Raw genomic sequence first — 19,663 nt, forward strand, 5'->3', positions numbered from 1 at the left:
AACTTATGGACTATGATGGCATAAAATGGTTGACAAATATATTTAACAGTATATATGATACGGGCGTGGTTCCCCAAGAGTGGTTAGTGTCAACTTTTATAAATCTTCCAAAAAAACCCAATTCGAGAAAGTGCGAAGACTATAGAATTATAAGCCTTATTAGCCATTTACTTAAAACATTTCTAAAGGTCATTCACAAAAGAATATATACAAAATGTGAGGAACAACTAACAAGAACACAATTCGGATTTCGTGATGCTCTGGGAACACGGGAGGCCCTTTTTGGTGTACAGGTGCTATTTCAGAGATGCAGGGATGTAAATTGTGACATATACGTATGCTTTATAGATTACCAGAAGGCATTTGACAGAGTAAAACATGACAAATTAATGACTCTAATGCAAGAAATTGGAATTGGCAACAAAGATCTTAGAATTATCAGAAACATTTACTACAATCAAACGGCCAAAATCAAAATAGAACACCAGTTAACTGATAAAATTGTAATAGAACGTGGAGTACGACAGGGCTGTATTTTGTCTCCATTGTTGCTCAACATTTATTCTGAATGGGTATTTAAGGAAGCTTTAGACGGTTGTGCGAAAGGAATACTAATAAACGGTGAATGGTTAAATAACATTAGATATGCAGATGACACTATAGTTTTTGCCGATAATTTGAATGACTTACAGATATTAACAAATCGCATAACAGAAGTCAGCAACAGATACGGACTAGCTCTTAACATAAAGAAAACCAAATTTATGACAATTAGTAAAAAACCAATACTAAACGCTCATCTTACAATCAACCAACAGAATATCGAAAGAGTCGAGCAATATACATATCTAGGCACCAATTTAAATAGCCAATGGGACCACTCAACAGAAATTAAACAGCGAATAATAAAAGCAAAAGCAGCATTCGTTAGAATGAGAACCATTTTCAACAGTCGAGACATATCATTAAAAACAAAATGCCGTCTATTGAACTGCTACATATTCACAGTTCTGCTCTACGGAATGGAAGCATGGACACTGACTGTTGCATCTATGAATCGGCTCGAAGCTTTCGAAATGTGGTGTTATAGGCGCATCTTACGTATATCCTGGGTTGACAGAGTTACTAATGTGAAGGTCCTGCGTAGAATGGGGAAAGAATGTGAAATTCTCATGACCGTCAAAACTAAAAAGTTGGAATATCTAGGACATGTAATGAGAAATCAAGAACGTTACGGCCTTCTCCAGCTGATTCTCCAAGGGAAAGTAAATAGTAAGAGAGGACCGGGAAGAAGACGCATTTCCTGGCTTCAAAATTTACGAAAGTGGTATAACACGACTACCACTGAACTGTTCCGCGCTGCAATAAATAAAGTAAAGATAGCCGTGATGATCGCCAACATCCGGAACGGATAGGCACTTTAAGAAGAATAATAAAATGATCCCTAGCTTCATATTTCAATAAATAAAGAAGGATCCAACAAAAAGTATTATTATATTCTCGTTAGGCGAAATCGCTTTTGAAGTAAGTGTAGCAAGTAATTGCTCAAAAGTAGAAGTATTATCTCCACTTGTGGTAATGACCTATTGCAACGCTATCCCAGATATGTTCCGACTGCGTTACAATTATAGCAAACACCATTTGTTACATTTACTAGAAGAATAGTACTACAAGGACTATTTCTACCAGTGATCAAGTTATTGCTGACTTTTGAAGTCACTGATTTATACATCATACCAAATACTAAAAAATTCGATCGAAAAATTCGAACATTCGATCATAAGCTGACGTCGAAACCATACGTAAAAAAAGGTTAAAAGACAGGCTTCAAAAAGCTTTCTTCAAAAAGCTTCAGGCGTTCTCTCAAAAATGAACCTATGGTTATTCACAAGGTTAACATGACATAACATTATTAAGTAAGATTATATTATGAAATATTTCGTCAGGCCATGGATTTCGGAGGGTGCGGGTTCTGCAACGCAGTATGTCGTGCTCTCAGTTCTCCATGCTATGGCATGCTGGACGAACCATACAGTCTGTAGTCACTACCCCGATGTATGAGCGGGAACACAATAAGCATAAAGACTCATACGCTCATGTATCACACCTGGTGAGTCATGAGGGCCTTCACATTTCACTCTTCTTCAACTGGTCTTAGGTGAAATGTCTTTTGATCTGTCCTATCAGCCTCTCTTGGCTAACTCTTGTTTCTTCCGACAACGAATGGCGATTAGGGTTCCGAAGGCAGACAAGTCACTATTTTATTCACACTATCCTTTCTTCTCTCCTAAACTCGCCAACACGCATGGCAAGCGCGGCGTTTTAAATTGCCATTATCCCTCGAAGAATGAAATGTCAGATAATAAAACTGATTACCCCAGGTGCAAATTAACAATATGCACTTAAAAAAATATATATAAAAATATAAAAAATATCCGTCGATCGGATAGCCAAGCGGGCTGGGTGGCTGGCTTCTCCTTCGCTTCAGTGCGAGAGATGTCAGTTCAATCCCCAGCTCGGTGTACAGAAAACAAAAAGGCTAACGCAGCAGTTTAAAATTCTAAATGAATCTGCGGCTTAGTCTAGAATATGCTGGTATCTGATCGGTCTATGGTGGAGCAGTACGGCAAGAGATAAGGGCTTGCGGCTTGGTGATACTCCTCCATAGATTCCTACCGGAAGGGCGTGTGCCGCCTAAATACCGGGTATATATATATATATACTTAAAAAAATGAAAAACAACAAGGCGATAAGAGATGATGAAATAGTTACAGAACCTATAAAAATTGGCGGAACTTCTCTTCTAAAAAAAATACGAGGCCTCTTCAATCTCTGCTTGTCAAAAAATTACTATAACTTGGAATAACTCCATTACAATTCTTCTGCATAAAAAAAGTGACAACATGAACCTACAGAATTACTGGCCAATTTCTCTACTTAACCATTTATACAAACTGTACACCAGAATAATAACCAATCGATTGGAAGCAAAATTTGAGCTTTATCAGCCAAGAGAACAGGCTGATTTTCGCTCCAACTACGGTACAAATGACCACCTACAGTGCATAAAAGTCTTGATTGAAAAATCAATTGAATACAATAGACCTCTAGTTCTAACATTTATGGACTTCCATAAAGCGTTTGATACTATCGAACTATCCGCACTTCTAAAGGCATTGGAAGAGTGTCGAATTGATTATAGGTACACCAATATTATAGAAAATATATACAGAAATGCTACAACAACTATAAATCTGCACGGTCCTACCAATAAGATACATATCAGGAGAGGTATTCGACAGGGAGATATTATGTGGTCTAAGTTGTTCATTACTGTACTTGAACATGCTTTGAAGTCACTGGAATGGGAAAGTAAAGGAATAAATATTGATGGTGAGATGCTTAGTCATCTACGATTCGCAGATGATATTGTTCTGATTTCAGATGACCTAAAGGCTGCCAGTGATATATTGAATGAACTCAGCGATGCAGCATGTAAAGTAGGTCTAAATATTAACTACCAAAAGACAAAAATGATGACTAATTTAGTTCTGAGCCATCCTTTAAGGGGAGAAGACGTCGAAATTGAAATTGTTGACAGTTACATTTACCTTGGACGTACGGTAAAAATTAGCAGAGATAATTAAACTGCTGAGCTGCTAAGAAGAATAACAGTGGGATAAGCAGTATATGGAAGACTGCGTGATATTTTTAAAGGTGATATACCTATCAGCTTAAAAAGAAGAGCCTTTAATCAGTGTGTCTTGCCTGTCCTTACATATGGTGCAGAGACACTTACCCTAACAAGGACATCTACACGAAAACTACAAGCGACGCAACGTAGAATGGAAAGATTATTGTTAGGCATAACGTTGCGAGATAGGGTAAGAAACGAAGAAATCCGTAGAAAAAGTGGTGTAGAAGACATTATAAAACACATAGCGAAAATTAAATGGATGGAGGTGGGCAGGACACGTCGCTAGAATGAAGGATAATAGGTGGACCAAAAAAATCTTGGAGTGTAGACCGAGAGCGGATAGATGAAACCCGGGAAGACCACCCACAAGATGGACTGACGACATAAAGAGGATTTGTACCAACTGGATTGCAGCAGCGCAAGATAGATCTGAATGGAGGTTTTTTGAGGAGGCCTATGTTCAGCAGTGAACGACTATGGACTGATGATGATATTATGAAATCAAGACAGATTCCGTTTTTGCCGATGTAAACAAGACAATGGCGATCTACTTCCAAAAGTCAAACAGTCCTCAAGACACTCAATTCTATGCAGGTTGACTCATAGCTTGTGCGAGAGTATTTATTTTTGTAGTGCTTATCCTTTTCGGATGTCGGTAACGATTATCATAATATGTACTTTACACACTGCTTCTCTAAAAATATTTGTGGTTGTTGTGTTGAATCCCGTACGTAGATTCTTCTGCCAGGAAATCCTTCGCCTTCCAGGGCCTACTTTTCCTTACACTTTTTCCTTTTAGTAAAATATCATGTTATTAGTGAAGTATATATTGCTTACCTATAACGTGAACCATTTTCAACAATGACATCATCCAAACTGGTAAACAGATTCTTTAAATGGACTTTTTCTATTGCGGACCAAATTTCTTCATCCTTATGGGTTCCAGATGGATCCATATTTGCTCTAATCGAACCTAGAATAAAGTAATTAAGTAAAACGATTAAAATGACAGGAATTTTTCATTTGGATGGATTGAGTACCCTAATAATCATTGTTGCTGGTCCCATTCCCTGTTAAATCATGACAGTTGTAGCAATAGCAATGAAATCAGAAATCTCATTTCAAATGAACGAAGAAATACTCCAAAATAAATAAATTATCTCTATTTCAGCTGTTTTGTAAATCAAAATACTAAACTTTTACCAGTTTCTAGTTTACCAAAGAATGTAAGTACTTAATAACTAAAAAATATTATTTACTTTTGCCATCACGTACTTTATTAGAACCACCATTAATTAAAATTAATTACCTTAAGGTATAAATACAGACGTTATAAATACAAAAAATGGAAGGAAAAACAAAGGAAAGAAAACATACATATAGATAGGAATATGACCCTTAAAGGAAAAGCAAGTCCGCCTTTAGAAACTGAGGAAAGATACGTGGATGACATTAATTGGGAACAAACATTTAAGGAGATTGGAGATCAAAGAGAAAGTGAGCTGAAAATAGGGACGTGAAACGTCAGAAGTACATACGAAGTAGGAACACTAAAAAACATGTTAAAAAACAAATACCATGGGAAAATATAGATTAGACCTGCTAGCGTTGCAAGAAACAAAACAACTAGGAAATGAAATAGTAGAAATAGGGAAGAGCACTCTCTTTAAAAGTGGAGGAGTTAACAGACACTTCGGTGTTGGATTTATGGTAAATAATAGAATCAAAAGATTGGTGGTAGATTTTTAACCGATCTTAGACAGAATATGTTACTTAAGGTTACGTAAAGAGTATCGAAAAATAAGTATTGTAAACGTACACGCACCCACGGAGGAAAAAGATATGGAAACTAAAGCCGAATTCTACGAAAAGCTAGCAGAAATAATAGATAAAATACCGAAATAGGACATAAAATCAACCCTAGGAGATTTAAATGTGAAAGTCGGTAGAGAAGAATTTTACAGGCATATAACAAGAGGGAAAAGATTAAGACAGTAATCAGAACGGAATAAAATTGATAGAATTTGCAATGGAGAATAAAATGAAGATAATCAGTACACAATTTGAGCATGAAGACATATATAAAGTAATGTGGATATTCCCAGATGGGCAGAGTAAAAACCAAATAGATCACATATTATTAGAAAATAAACATGCCAGAGCTATCAGAGATTGCAGAAGTTATAGAGGTACAGATGCCAGTAGTGATCATATATTGGTAATAGCCAAACTTGATCTACCTGTAAAACTAAATGTTTTAAAAGACAGAAAGAGATATAACGTGGCCTTACTTAAGGACCAGGAAGTGGTAAAGAGGTTACAAAATGAGATTAACGTAAGATTAGAGGAAGACAACTTAATGTCTAATATATTGGAAGAACGATGGAGTAAAATCGAAACAACAATTACAGTAGCAGCTATTGTTTGCTTAGGCAATACAGGCGTGAAGAGAGAACAAGACTGGTTCGACAAGGAATGTAAAAGAGTACTAATTCTAAGAAATAAAGCAAAGTTGGTAAAACACAATAATAGAACCCAAGCAACAATTACAGAACATGAGACGAAAAGGAAAGAAGCTAAAATAATCTGCAGGCAAAAAAGTGAGAATATTTGTAAAGAAAATTAAAAACAATACAGGAGCATTACATTAGCAAAGAAATAAAAAATTTCTATCAAGAAGGGAAGAGCAAGAGACAAACAACTAACACGCAAACAATTTTTTGTAGGAATAAAGAAGGACTGCTCTTTGAAAATACTGCAGAGAAATTAAACAGATGGGCACAATATTTTGAAGAACTGCTAAATAATAAAGAATAGATGCAAACAGATGAGGCAATGTATGTAAATTAGAATTGAACATGATTGTTAAGTATTATTTTATCTTTTTCTTTTTTGTTTTCCAGAAGGCATTTCAGTTAAAGTTTTAAAAAAGGCGCTCGATGGCGAACACTAATTCTCAGGACTGGCACATCTAAAACAAAAAATTCCAACGGCATTACAAGGAAAGCATCGTTAAAAGACAATTAACCACTTTTTAGAAAAAAAAAGTCGAAAAATTAATTTTGACATGCAAAAATTGGTAAAAAATCGATTTTTTTCAACTTTTTCTTCAAAAGTCCATAATTTTGTTTTTGATTTTTGATTAGAAGTGTTTGACTGTTTGGCAAGAGTGCTTTCTTTAGGTATTCCTATTGGAATTTTTTTTAAGATGGATCAATCCTAAGAATTAATGTCTGTCATCACACACCTTTTTTTTTAAGATGGTAACTTGGGCGCCCTCTAAAAAACGTGCTATATGGGATCTTAAAAATATTCAATTTTTTTTAACTCAAAGATAAAATAATATTAAAAAAAATCATGTTCGTATCTAATAACGGAGTTGACAAAAACTTTTTTGAAAATATCCATTTTTGGTCTTACGAGGCGTAGCGCTGCCGCTTGTGTCGGCACAGTGGTGGCTGTGTGGTAGTTTGGCGATAGACTGAGAAATCAGGACCATACGCACTTCGTTTCAAAAATCTTTACTCATTAATTTAACTGGGTTAAATAAGAGAATAAACAAAATAAAAACAAATTAATTCTATAAAAAATGCCTGTAGTTTACCCTATCATCATCATTTTGGCTTTACAACCCTGTATGGGTCCTAGCCTCCCCAAGAATTTTTCTCCAGTCGTCCCTATCCATCGCCTTCCTCCGCCAAGCACGTATTTCCATATTTCTCATGTCTTCATCGATGTTATCTAGGAATCTTGTTCTGGGTCTTCCTCTTCTTCTTTGACCAATAGGTCTATCAAGGAGCGTTTCCCTAGCTGGGTCGGTTTGCTCCATCCGCATTACATGGCCTACCCACCTCAGACGTCCTATCTTTATGTGTTTTACGATATCTGGTTCCTGGTATATCCTATAGAGTTCGAAGTTGTATCGTCTTCTCCAGACACCATTTTCATTTACCGCTCCATAGATGCGCCTTAGTATTTTTCTTTCGAAGCATCCTAACATGTTTTCATTGCTTTTTGTTAAAGTCCAGGTTTCTGAACCATATGTTAGGACTGGGCGTATTATTGTTTTGTAGAGTTTTACTTTTGTATTTCTTGATATAACTGTAAATTTAAAAAGGAGATTAAGCCCAAAATAGCATCTATTAGCCGTGCAAATTCTGCGGTTTATCTCTGCGGTAGTGTCATTTTCAGTATTGACGAGCGTTCCCAGGTATACAAATTCGTTAACTGCTTCGGTGACGTCATTTTCTATAACAAGTGGCCGTAGTGTTTGTGGTTGCGTACCCATTTTCATGTATTTTGTTTTATTGGTGTTTAATATTAAACCCATTTTTGTAGCCGCTTCCTTTTATGCTTCGTACGCCTCTCGTGCTGCGTTTTCCGTTCTCCCAACAAAATTGATATCATCAGCATATGCTAAGATTTGCACAGATTTGTTATATATTGAACCGGTAGTTGTGATTTGTGACGTACGTATTACGTTTTCCAGAGCTAGATTGAATAGTATACAGGAGAGTGGGTCTCCCTGACGTAGCCCGTTATTTGTTTTAAAAGGTTCAGAGAGTTCCCCCTGGATTCGTACTTTGAATTCAACTTTTTCAAGGGTTAGCTTCGTTAAACTTACCAACTGATTTGGTACTCCTAGGTATATCATTGCTCTAAACAATTCTCTTCTATTTACAGAGTCGTAGGCTGCCTTGTAGTCTATAAATATGTGGTGCGTGTCTACACCGTATTCCAGTGTTTTCTCTAGAATTTGTCTTAGGGTTGAAATCTGATGAATTGTTGATTTACCACCTCTGAAACCAGCCTGGTATTGTCCTATTATTCGCTCTGCATATGGTGCCATACGATGGCATAGTATATTGGAGAATATTTTATACGCTGCAGTTAACTGCATTTAGCATTTTATACGCTCCATTCCTCGATGGTTAGAGCATTCAAAGATATCTCCCTTTTTGTGTATGGTGCAAAGTATTCCAATATTCCAATCATTGGGAAGGGACTTCTGTATCCATATTTCTTTTATAAGCTGCTGTAGCGCTATTATGATATCGTGACCACCTTCTTAATATAATTCCGCTGGGAGATTATCTATTCCGGGTGATTTGTTTCTGGCTAGTTTGTTTACAGCGTCTTTAACTTTCAGGATCGTTGGTGGATCCTCCTCCCTCCCGTCTGCTCCGCTTACCTCGCAGCTTTCGTCTTCCGGGTTTTCTTCTTCTTCCTCTATATTAAGTATCTGGTTAAAATATTCCGTCCATCGGTTTAGTACGTCTGTTCTTGTTGTTAAGAGATCGCCATTTAAACTTCTACATTGATTTGTGTTTGCCTTAAATTCTTTTCTGTTGATGTTAACTTTCTTATAAAATGTTCTGAATTCTTTCTCTCTGTTGAGGTTTTCTATATATTGAAGTTCCTTTTTTAAGTGGTTTCGTTTCTTCATTCTGTGTATTTTCTTTTCTTCTCTTCTCTTTGTCTGGTAATTCTCTATACTTGTTCTAGTTCGGCGGGTAAGCATTTTTGCATAGGCTTCATTTTTTTTTCTGTGTTGCGTCTTTGCATTCATCGTCAATCCAGTGATTTTTTCGGGCACAAGTTTCTGTTCCTATTTCATCTTGTGCTGCTGACTCATTTAGTTTACCCTATACGACATGATAAATACATATACATAAAGTACACAAGAAGATCATAACTGAAATGTACTGTACGTACAGTACTAACAAAACAAATGAGCATTAAATCTGAGATATTTCTCGTTAATTAATACTAATCGCAATCCACATCTAAATCGTCCTTATCCTCTAAATCATCTATATTAATTATCACCGGTTCAATATCTTCCTGCCAATTGTTCACCGCAAACATTTTTTCATCTACTTTCTTGACGTGGTTCACATACTTATGCCACTGCTCTTTAGATAAGCATTGGTAAGCTTCTTTTATTAACCGTTCTACCGTTTTTACTTTAAAATCGACATTGTTTGAAGCCACATACATTTCCACTTGACTTCGCACCATCTCAATTGGGTTCAGCTTGCAGTTGTAAGGCGGCAGTCTCAAAATATTAACGCCATATTTTTCCGCAATTGTTTCAATTATGTACTTGTCGTACTCGTCTCTAAATATGACCGTAGTATCCAGAAATTCACTTTTTAGGTAATCTTCCTCAAAGAAAATGTTCTTTTCGATTAGCCAATCCTTAATTTGCTTTTTTTTTCATAATTTTTTCAAGTAATCAAGTTTGCGGGAGTGGTATGACGCGTTATCTAAAGCGACAACGTTTTTTTTTTTCGGCAAGTTTGGAATTCTTCTCTAACCATTTTTTATATAGATCTCCGTTCATTTCGTAATAAGCGGTTTCCTTCTTGGCCAGCAAGTTAATTTGGCCCAGGCCACAAAAACCGTTTCGCTTCCAACATGAAGAAGAACAAACCGAGGATCTCTTTGGGTTGGAGCTTTCAGTTCTATGCAAATACCCAAGTTATCCAAGACTCATTAGTGTAGACAAGGTTTACATTATCCTTCTTCCTCGATATTTTTATTTGTCTAAGGTACTTGTGTCTCCAGGATGTGATATCTTTTCTTTTAATTATTATCGAATCTCGACCTCTTTTACCATATATAAAATCCATGTCATTTAGTAGCCTACAAAATGTGGTTTTTTAAAAAGCTGGTAGGTCCTCATCATCCTTTACTCAATATTGTTCTGAAGCTATTTTCTTGTGGCATAGGAATGCAATTACTATTTTTATTGGGAATAAGCCACAATTTTAAGTTTAAAATAAGTTTATTAGCTTTAGAATTTCCACTTCGGAAATCGTTCTTAAAATACAAAAAAATAATCAATTAAACATTTTTTTGTTTAATTAAAAAAAAATAGTTTAATTTATTTAGTGTATTTATCGTGAAGGCTGGGAAGAACAAATAAGATAGCGAATTTACAAAAAACTAACAGAAGTTGATCTAAATTTCGTTCAGATCTCCAGAGAGACAATCAAAAAAAATTATGTCTGATAGAACAGAATGGGCCACTTAAATAATTCGATAGTAGATTTTAGCTAAGTACTGAGTTACAGTTTTATGCTAACTAAATAGCGTTAAAATAAATTTCTTTATTTTAACCATTAACGCCTAAAAACAAACTAGCGTGGAAAAAATGATAAGCGGTACAAAATTTTGATATTTGGGTTATATTTATTACATGTATTCAAAAAAATATTTTTTTTTTCAAAAACATTTTGAAATACAAGGGCCCTCAAGGGATCCTCAAATGGGGACGTTAGGTATTTGTATGATATTTTTCAAAACATCCTTTTTCAATACACATTGTTTTTTCACACTTTTTGCATGTCCACCTTACCTTCATATGACACACACAACACTTTAACTGTTTTTCCAGTTTTCCCGGAAAATGAAAGCCTTCAGTGACTTCAATGCTGGAACCAGCTTTTCTTTTTCTTTGTGTCCTTGAGGTGACACCATCTCTCAAATAACTACGTACTATATGACGACGGAATTCTAACTGATCCATCACATTTTCAGCAGAAATTTGATGAAGTTTCCAGGAATTAGTCATAATCATGTCAAGAAAGTGCGTAAATAAAACCCACCACCACTTTTTACCTTTTATGCTTATTCGATATAATGATATGCACTGGTCATGCTCATCTGCTCCACCCATTCCAGAATTGTAGGAAGCAAACAATTTTGGCTGTACTACATTTTCTTTTGATTTTGATGCTCTGGACCACTGTTTTACCTGACCTAATGGTTCAGTGGTATCATAGTTGGATAAAATAGAACAAACACTATTGTCATACCATTTCACACATAAAATATCATTAGCTTTGTCGAATCTATAATCATATGTACCTCTTGCCATTTTCTTCATTAGCTTAGACTCCATTACTGGACATTTTTGCACACGATTTTCTCTTACAGTTCCTGTGGCCTTTTTGTTTTTTTGTTTCAGGTATGTCATTAGTTGATATGTCGTGAAATAATTATCAAAAAAAATTTCATTTCTAGATGGTTCGGGTAGGTATTTCAAAAGATTAATTACTACTTTAGCTCCAAGTGGTATTCCTTTAGTATCTTTAGTATCATTTGGTTTTTTTCCACAATAAACGTTAAAACCATAACAATATCCAGTGGAACCAGTTATCATCCAATTCTTATACCCAAATCTGACTGGCTTCCCTCTAATAAATTGTTTTGCTGGGTTATGGCCGAAATATTTCACCATGGATTCGTCTATGGATATATCTTTATGGAAACATCCCCACTGGCAGAATTTTTCTATAATTTTATCTGCTAAGGGTCTAATTTTGTACATACGATCTTTAGAATCGCCTATTTTGGCATTATCCGCTAGATAAACAAATTTTTTTATTTCTAAGTACCTGTCTCTGCTCATAGCGTTGTAAACACAGGAAACTGCTAGGTCCTCATCTAATGACCAGTATAACCTCTCTCGTGGTAATCTGTTATACCCAGTTAGATATAATATTGCAAAAAAAGTTTTCATTTCGTTTGGAGATATTGTAAACGAGTGATTATTTTTTGTCGTGCGTATAAAATTGACTGATCACAAATGTATGTAATAATTTTTTCAGTAAGTAATTTTTCAAAAATTTGAATTGGTGATAAATTCCTCAAATCTTCTTTGACGTTTTTCTTCTCCTCTTCAAATGATATATTTACTGTTGTAGTAGTAGATTGAAAATCGGTTTTTACCCACTTGGGTTTTAAAAAATTAGCATATTCCTTTGATTATCCACCCGAAACTTCATCGGAAGTTCTTACATCTTCTGGTTCATCATGAGACTTAAAAGAGGTTTTTATAGTTCCAGGAATTTTATTTGGAATGTTATTTGGATCTTCTAGAATATCATCATCATGTTCTTCATTATCTGTCAGTTCATCCAAATTTGGTGGCAGAACACACAAATCAATACTCTCCAGTTGTTCATTTTCCTCATTATTAACTTCTTCCAAGGCTTGTTCCAATTTTTGGAAGGTTTTAGAGCCATAAAATATTGTAGGATCCATAGTGATATGAAAAGAAGCAAATACACGAATTAGGCATATTTGTGCCTAACGTCCTCGTTTGGGGATGGTAAAATATAGTGGCTGTTAAATACTACCAAATATAAAATAAATTTGTTATGGTGAATACTTACATTTAGAATAGTCAGTGGACTTTTAATTTCCAGTATAAAACTTATAAAATAATATAATATTTTTCTTGATGAAAAAATATTTTTTATTCTGCAACTACTATCTCTTTGAAACTCGTGTAATACGAAGCACTATATAATCACATCTGGTTGTATTTAAAGCAAACTGAAGCCAGTTAATGACTAAGCTATTTATCTCGATAAGGGAAAACGTGACTAATAGCAGAAACTATTTTAAAATTCAGTTTAGAATGTTTATTTTTATAGGCGTCCTCAAATAAGTACGGCCGGCGTTAATGGGTTATCCGACAAACATTTTGTGCCAAAACATTTAGGACATATGTTTTGGTAACATCGGAAATATCAATTCCGAATCTTAAACAACCTTTATGAGGCCAATAATTAACAAAATTTCTCTTATTTTCACACCTGGAATTAGTCAACTAATATAAAAAAACAGTATAGTACAGACTGTATAAAATATTCATTAACATTATCTTTTCCTTTTACGTACCACACTGCTCAACGTTAAGTGCATCTTTCACAGCTTGTCTTGCCTCAGTTATATAGAATTTTCAGATTTATTTTCACCAACGAGCTTCTAAAACACGGAGGAGAAAGTATAACCATAGAGATGACCTTCTTCTTAGGGTGCCTGTCCGTTCCGAACGTTGGCGATCATCTTGGCTATGAAGACTTTGTTGGTTGCTATACGAAATAGCTGTGTTGAGGTCTTTCTATACCATGCTCTCAGATTAACACGCTAGAATATTCTTCTTTGTCCTGGGGGCCTTTTTCCTTCAATTTTACCTTGCAAAATACATTGAAGTAGCTCGTATCTGCCTTGATTTCTCATTATATGTCTCAAGTACTGCAGCTTACGGCTTTTGACGATGTTGATCAAATCCGCGGTTGTGTTCATCCTCCGCAGTACTTCTTCATTGGTGACTTTGTTTGTCCATGGTATCTTCAGGACCCTTCTGTATAATCATAGCTCAAAAGCCTGAAGATTTGATAGATTTTCCGCCTTTAATGTCCACGTTTCTACTTCGAACAGAAGCACTGAGTATACGTAACATTTAAGGAGCCCTATTTTTGTTTCTAGGGTACGGTCATGGCTCTTGAACACAGAGCTCATAGTCAAGAATGCACTTTTTGCCTTTTCGATGCGACATTTAATCTCTTGGGTACTATCCCACGACTCATTGATTATAGTTCCTAAGTAGTTGTACTGTGAGATACGTTCAATTCTCATTTGGTTCACATACAGGTTTGCTCCAGTTATGTTTACCTTGCTGATGATCATTAGCTTGGTTTTGCTGATGTTTATATCCAGTCCATATGTTCTACTTGTTTCCGTCATTTTGTTCATTAAGTTTTGCAGACCTTCTATGGTATTAGAAAACACTATTGTATCATCTGCATATCGCAGGTTATTGAGCTTGACTCCATTTGTTGAGATGCCTTCATCAACATCTTTTAGAGCCTCTTCAAAAATGTACTCCGAGTAATCGGAGCAGTGTGGTAAGTAAAAGGAAAAGATAATGTTAATGAATATTTTATACAGTCTGTACTATACTCTTTTTTATATTAGTTGACTTCAGGTTGATCAGGTTTGAAAATAATAGAAATTTTGTTAATTATTGACCTCATAAAGGTTGTTTAAGATTCGGAATTGATATTTCCGAAGTTACCAAAACGTATGTCCTAAATGTTTTGGCAGAAAATGTTTGTCGGATTTTTTTTTAATAAAGAAATTTATGTTATAGTCCATTTCCATCATATAGCACATTATGTACGCAAATTCCTAAACTGTTGATACGGGTGACTGAATGAAAAATAGATATTTGTCAGCAAGTTTACAGAAGTATATAGGAAAACAATTTTTAATTGAGTATGACCACCAGGTATAAAGGTTGAAGCACAATAGAATACAATAGTTTTGAGGGTTACTAATCCCTAAATAAAGTTGCCAGTGTCGGAGTGATGGAGATTAACAGGTACTAATGAATTTGCAAGAAATGTAAGATGTTTATTTTATTGGTTATATATAAAATAATTTGTGGCTGTAACAGGGGCCGATTTGTAAAAAAAATGAATATTATTTTAATCAAATTTCATTTCAGATTCACTGCTTTCTTCAGAATCTAAGGAATCTTCAACTCCAATGTTAATTATTCCCGGTTCCAGCATTGCATCAGTCATATTATCCAAATTCCACATTTTATTTTCTTCCTTGTGAGCATGACTAACAGCATTTTTCCAATTTTCTGGAGTTACTTTTGAGAAGGAATGTTCTAATAATTTTTGTAAGTCTTCTAATTTAAAAGTTTTGTTGTTGCGTCCGACTTCACCCTTTACTTGAAACCATATATTTTCTATCGGATTCAGATCACAGTGGTATGGGGGCAAACGTAAAATAATTACATCACGGTTTAATGCCATTTCATCAATTATATATTTTTTATAAGCTGCTTTATGTTGCCTTACAATAGGTAATAATTCCTTTTTTGTCGAATTCTCCTTGTACTCAATTGCGTGTTTATCCAACCATTCGATTATCTCTCCTTTTTTCCATGCCGTTGTTGGCAATTTTTCTGCTAGTCTTGAATGGTAACTAGCATTATCCATGACTATGACAGAATTTTTTGGAATTAAATCAAACATTTGCTCAAAATATTCTTCAAAAACGTCAGGAGTCATTTCTTCGTGGTAATCTTTGGTTGATTTTGAGGCAAAACTTAATAATCCACCATTGACAAAAACCGTATTCGTTTCCAATATGGGTTATTATGAGTCTGCGTCCTTTTCCAACGGGAATATTGTTTATTCCAGTAGATACAAATTCGATGAATGCCTGACGGGAACTTTTCACATTTGTATCAACCCATAGATATGGTACAGTATGACCTTCATTTAGCCAAGTCTCGTCCAAATAAAAAATTGTTTTCCCTTCTTCTCGGTACTTTTTAATAGTTCTTAGATAATCTCGTCTCCAACATACAATGTAATCTTTTTCAATTAAAACGGATTTTCTTCTATTCTTTTCCCAACGAAATCCCATCTCTCTCAATAGTCCCCATAATTTCTTGTTGCTTATGATTGGTAACTCTTCGTTTTCTCTAATTAATGTTTGGATTTTGTCCAATGTTGGAAATTCTTTGTTAAAAAAAATGAGTGGACGCTGCGTCTTATCATGTTTTTATGTATTTCTTCAATTTCCAAGGGTTTACTCCCTCCACTTTTCTTGGGAGATGAAACAGTTCCTCCTTTTCTTTCTTTTAGGAATCTATAAATTGTTGCTTCTCAAACCCCTGTCATATTTGAACACATGTTAACGATTTCACGAACATTACTTAAAGGGCGTTGATGTACAAGTGCATCGTGTACATTGAATATTATATTTTTCTCTCTTAGACTGAAGGCACCTTTAAAACTACACTTAACCGGGATAAAACCTGTTGTCGACGTCATTTTTAAATGCAAATAACAAAATATCGACACCAAAAACGTAGGTAGGTAAGACATGAACAATATACATCTACAAACTAAATGGAAGATGCAAACAATTTCTAATTTATATTATTGGCATAAGCTGTAATGTGTCATAAAAACTACTTAAACTATCATTAGTGAAGCCTTATCGGTAATTCCAGGTAATCGTTCAAAGAAGGTATTCTTTTTGTGTCAGGCGATAACTTGTATAGAAAACAATAATCACCTTTAAATTACTGTTTACATTAATTTATTTCGTGAAACATTGAATTCTCTCGTTAATCACCCGTGAATAATTAACAATAATCGTGTGGCATATATACCGACGTTTTTTACGCACAAAAAAGGTATAGTGAGATTAGTGGACACTTATTTTACAGAAGATTTTTAAAAAGATAATGAATTGTTGACGGCATCTTAAAATATTAATTTTTTTTATTTATTTCAAAACAAGTATAGGGTGACGCCTATGGTTTTTTGACCTGTTGAGGATTTGCATACATAATGTGCTATCAATATGATGGAAAAGGACTATAACGCTATTTAGTTAGCATAAAACTATAACTCAGTACTTAACTAAACTATACTCTCAAATTATTTAAGTGACCCATTCTGCTTTATCAGACGTAATTTTTTTTTATTGTCTCTCTAACTTCTGTTAGTTTTTTGTAAATTTGCCATCTTATTTGTTCTTCCCAGCCTCCACGATAAATACACTAAATAAGTTAAACTTGTTCTTTTTTTTAATTAAACAAAAAAAAAATGTTTAATTGCTTATTGTTTTGTATTTTGAGAACGATTTCCGAAGTCGAAATTGTAACGCCAATAAACTTATTTTAAACTTAAAATTGTGGCTTATTCCCAACAAAAATAGTAATTGCATCCTTTGCTCTATTCATTATGCTGTCGACGGTTGGTGGTATGGTTTCACAAAAAAAAACAATCATCACAATTTTCCTTATTCGAGATTTCACTCCCTCATCGTAAGTATTCTCAGGTGAATTGGACTGGAAACTTTTTCTTCTTTTTTTTTGTACCGGTTTTGGTTCACCTAACTGGGCCTCTTCGTGGATGTCATAAATTGTACGAACACTCACACTGCAAATTTTTGAAACTTTTGCCACAGTAATAGTTAAGCTGTCACCATTTTTCAAGTTCAGATGATAGTTGCATACATTTAACAGTACACGTTTTACTTGCACACTAAGAGTCATACTCTTTGAAATTCACGATAGATACTGGCAACGGCTCCATGATATAGGTACTTTCATTCGGTTGCGAAAATGAAATAGAACTGAGCTTTCATAGTTTTTGTCGATAAGTTTTTGATCCAATGGTCAGTACCCAAATCGACAAAGAGACATGTTTGCTTTGCGTAGACAATGGAGATTAAAACTGATTCGCTTCTCCTAATAACATTATAATGATCTTTATTTCCCAAAGAATGTATTTATAATGGAAGCTATTGAAAATTAATAAATATAGATAATCTATCGCAAATGAGTTTTTGATATATTTTACTTTTTTTATAGCATTTTTCTTCATGTCATTGTTAACCCTCGAGCGGGCGCACCCGTGTATTTTGTACACGTCCAATAGAAAAAGTCGTCTAAAAATAGAAGTGTCGTCAATCTGGCGATATCGTCGCGTCTATTCGTCCAGTAGAGATCTGTCGTTCGAATAGTTTAGTAATATTTTTTGTTGCAGCTGAGTTTTGTGAGAATTCTTAGAAACACGAGAGTGTGACGGTTATGTGTACATAATACACGGCGCGCCTTCTAGTGTAAGTATTTTATCCATTAATTATTTTACTTTATAAAAAGTTGTAATTCGAAATTAAAGTCAAATTAACTTTAGTTTTACTTTATTTTAGGTTGAACAGGATATTGTAACATAATTGAGAAGGAATATAACGGCTACGCTGAGAGAATATCATGTAAGAATTTAGTTGCATTGTTATATTATTTGTGTGTTACTTTTTTTATTTTTGCAGGGCTAGAAAGAAGTTTTTAACTGAGGCTGAGTTATATAAAATTCTTAATGAAGACCCAGAAACAGAAACTAGTGAAATAGGATATTCCGATGAATCTGAGACAGATGAAGAAATAATACACCATGATGACCACAATTCTGAATCTGAACAAGAACAGAATGACCACGACAGAGCCAGTAACTTCGAGGATAATACTGCAGTAAGTACGACTGCTTTCGAATATTTTCAAGGTAAAGATAAAAAAACTGCATGGCGTAAGACTCCGCTGTCGTCGCAATCAAAAATTAAAAAGAAAAATATTATCAAAATACTTCCAGGACCAAAGGCAGTGGCTTCAAAAGTGACCTCAGAACTTTCAGCTTTTGAAAAAATTATAGATTCTGATATATTAGAGAACATCGTACAATTTACTAATTTGTACATTGATAGTAAAAAAGAATCTGTTCAATATAAAAGATAACGAGATATGAAACATACTTCAAAAAGTGAAATAATGGCGTTACTGGGAGTGCTTTACCTCCTAGGCACTAAAAAGGCTAACCATACTAACGCACTTGAACTTTGGACATCTGATGGAACAGGTATAGAAATTCTTAGAGCTGTAATGAGTTACAAAAGATTTTTATTTTTGTTACGTTAAATGCGCTTTAATGACAAAACCACAAGACATGAACGGAAAATATATGACAAACTTGCACCAATTAGAAAAATATTGGACGCATTTGTTAGTAACTGTGAAAATTCCTATAATCTTGGTGAATTTGTTACAATAGACGAAAAACTAGAGGGATTCAGAGGACGTTGTAAATTCATCCAGTATTTACCAAATAAACCAGCAAAATACGGTATCAAGCTGTTCATTTTGGGCGATGCACAAACTTACTTTGTTGGAAATTTAGAGGTTTATTGTGGACGGCAACCTGAGGGGCCTTATGCTGTATCAAACTCTCCCAGTGATATTGTAGATAGGCTTATTGATTATATAAAAGGTTCAAATCGCACTTTGACACCCGATAATTGGTATACCAGTTATCCTTTTACTATTTCCCTTTTGGAAAATAAAATAACTACAATTGGCACTTTGAGAAAAAACAAAAAGGGAAATACCTATTAAATTTTTACCCCAAAAACAAAAAGAAGTGGGAACGTCACTCTTTGGATTCCAGAAAAATGTCACTTTGGTTTCATTTGTTCCAAAAAAAAGTAAGTCGGTCATACTTTTATCCACGATGCATGACACTGCCACCGTAGACGTCGAAACTAAAAAACCAGAAATTATTCTAGATTATAATGCCA

The 19,663-nt window shown here is 34.7% G+C and overlaps 1 protein-coding gene across 1 annotated transcript in view; it reads right to left on the reverse strand.

The window, feature by feature from the left end:
* LOC140449784 (ATP-binding cassette sub-family C member 4-like) overlaps positions 1 to 19,663 on the reverse strand; it is a 104,302-nt gene that overhangs the window by 10,901 nt on the left and 73,738 nt on the right. The window contains exon 12 of the mRNA XM_072543129.1: positions 4,535 to 4,670. Within this exon, the coding sequence (XP_072399230.1) occupies positions 4,535 to 4,670 (136 nt within the window). The remainder of the gene's footprint in view (positions 1 to 4,534; positions 4,671 to 19,663) is intronic.

This window comes from Diabrotica undecimpunctata, chromosome 9, assembly GCF_040954645.1.
Source record: "Diabrotica undecimpunctata isolate CICGRU chromosome 9, icDiaUnde3, whole genome shotgun sequence".
Classification (NCBI taxonomy): Eukaryota; Metazoa; Arthropoda; class Insecta; order Coleoptera; family Chrysomelidae; genus Diabrotica; species Diabrotica undecimpunctata.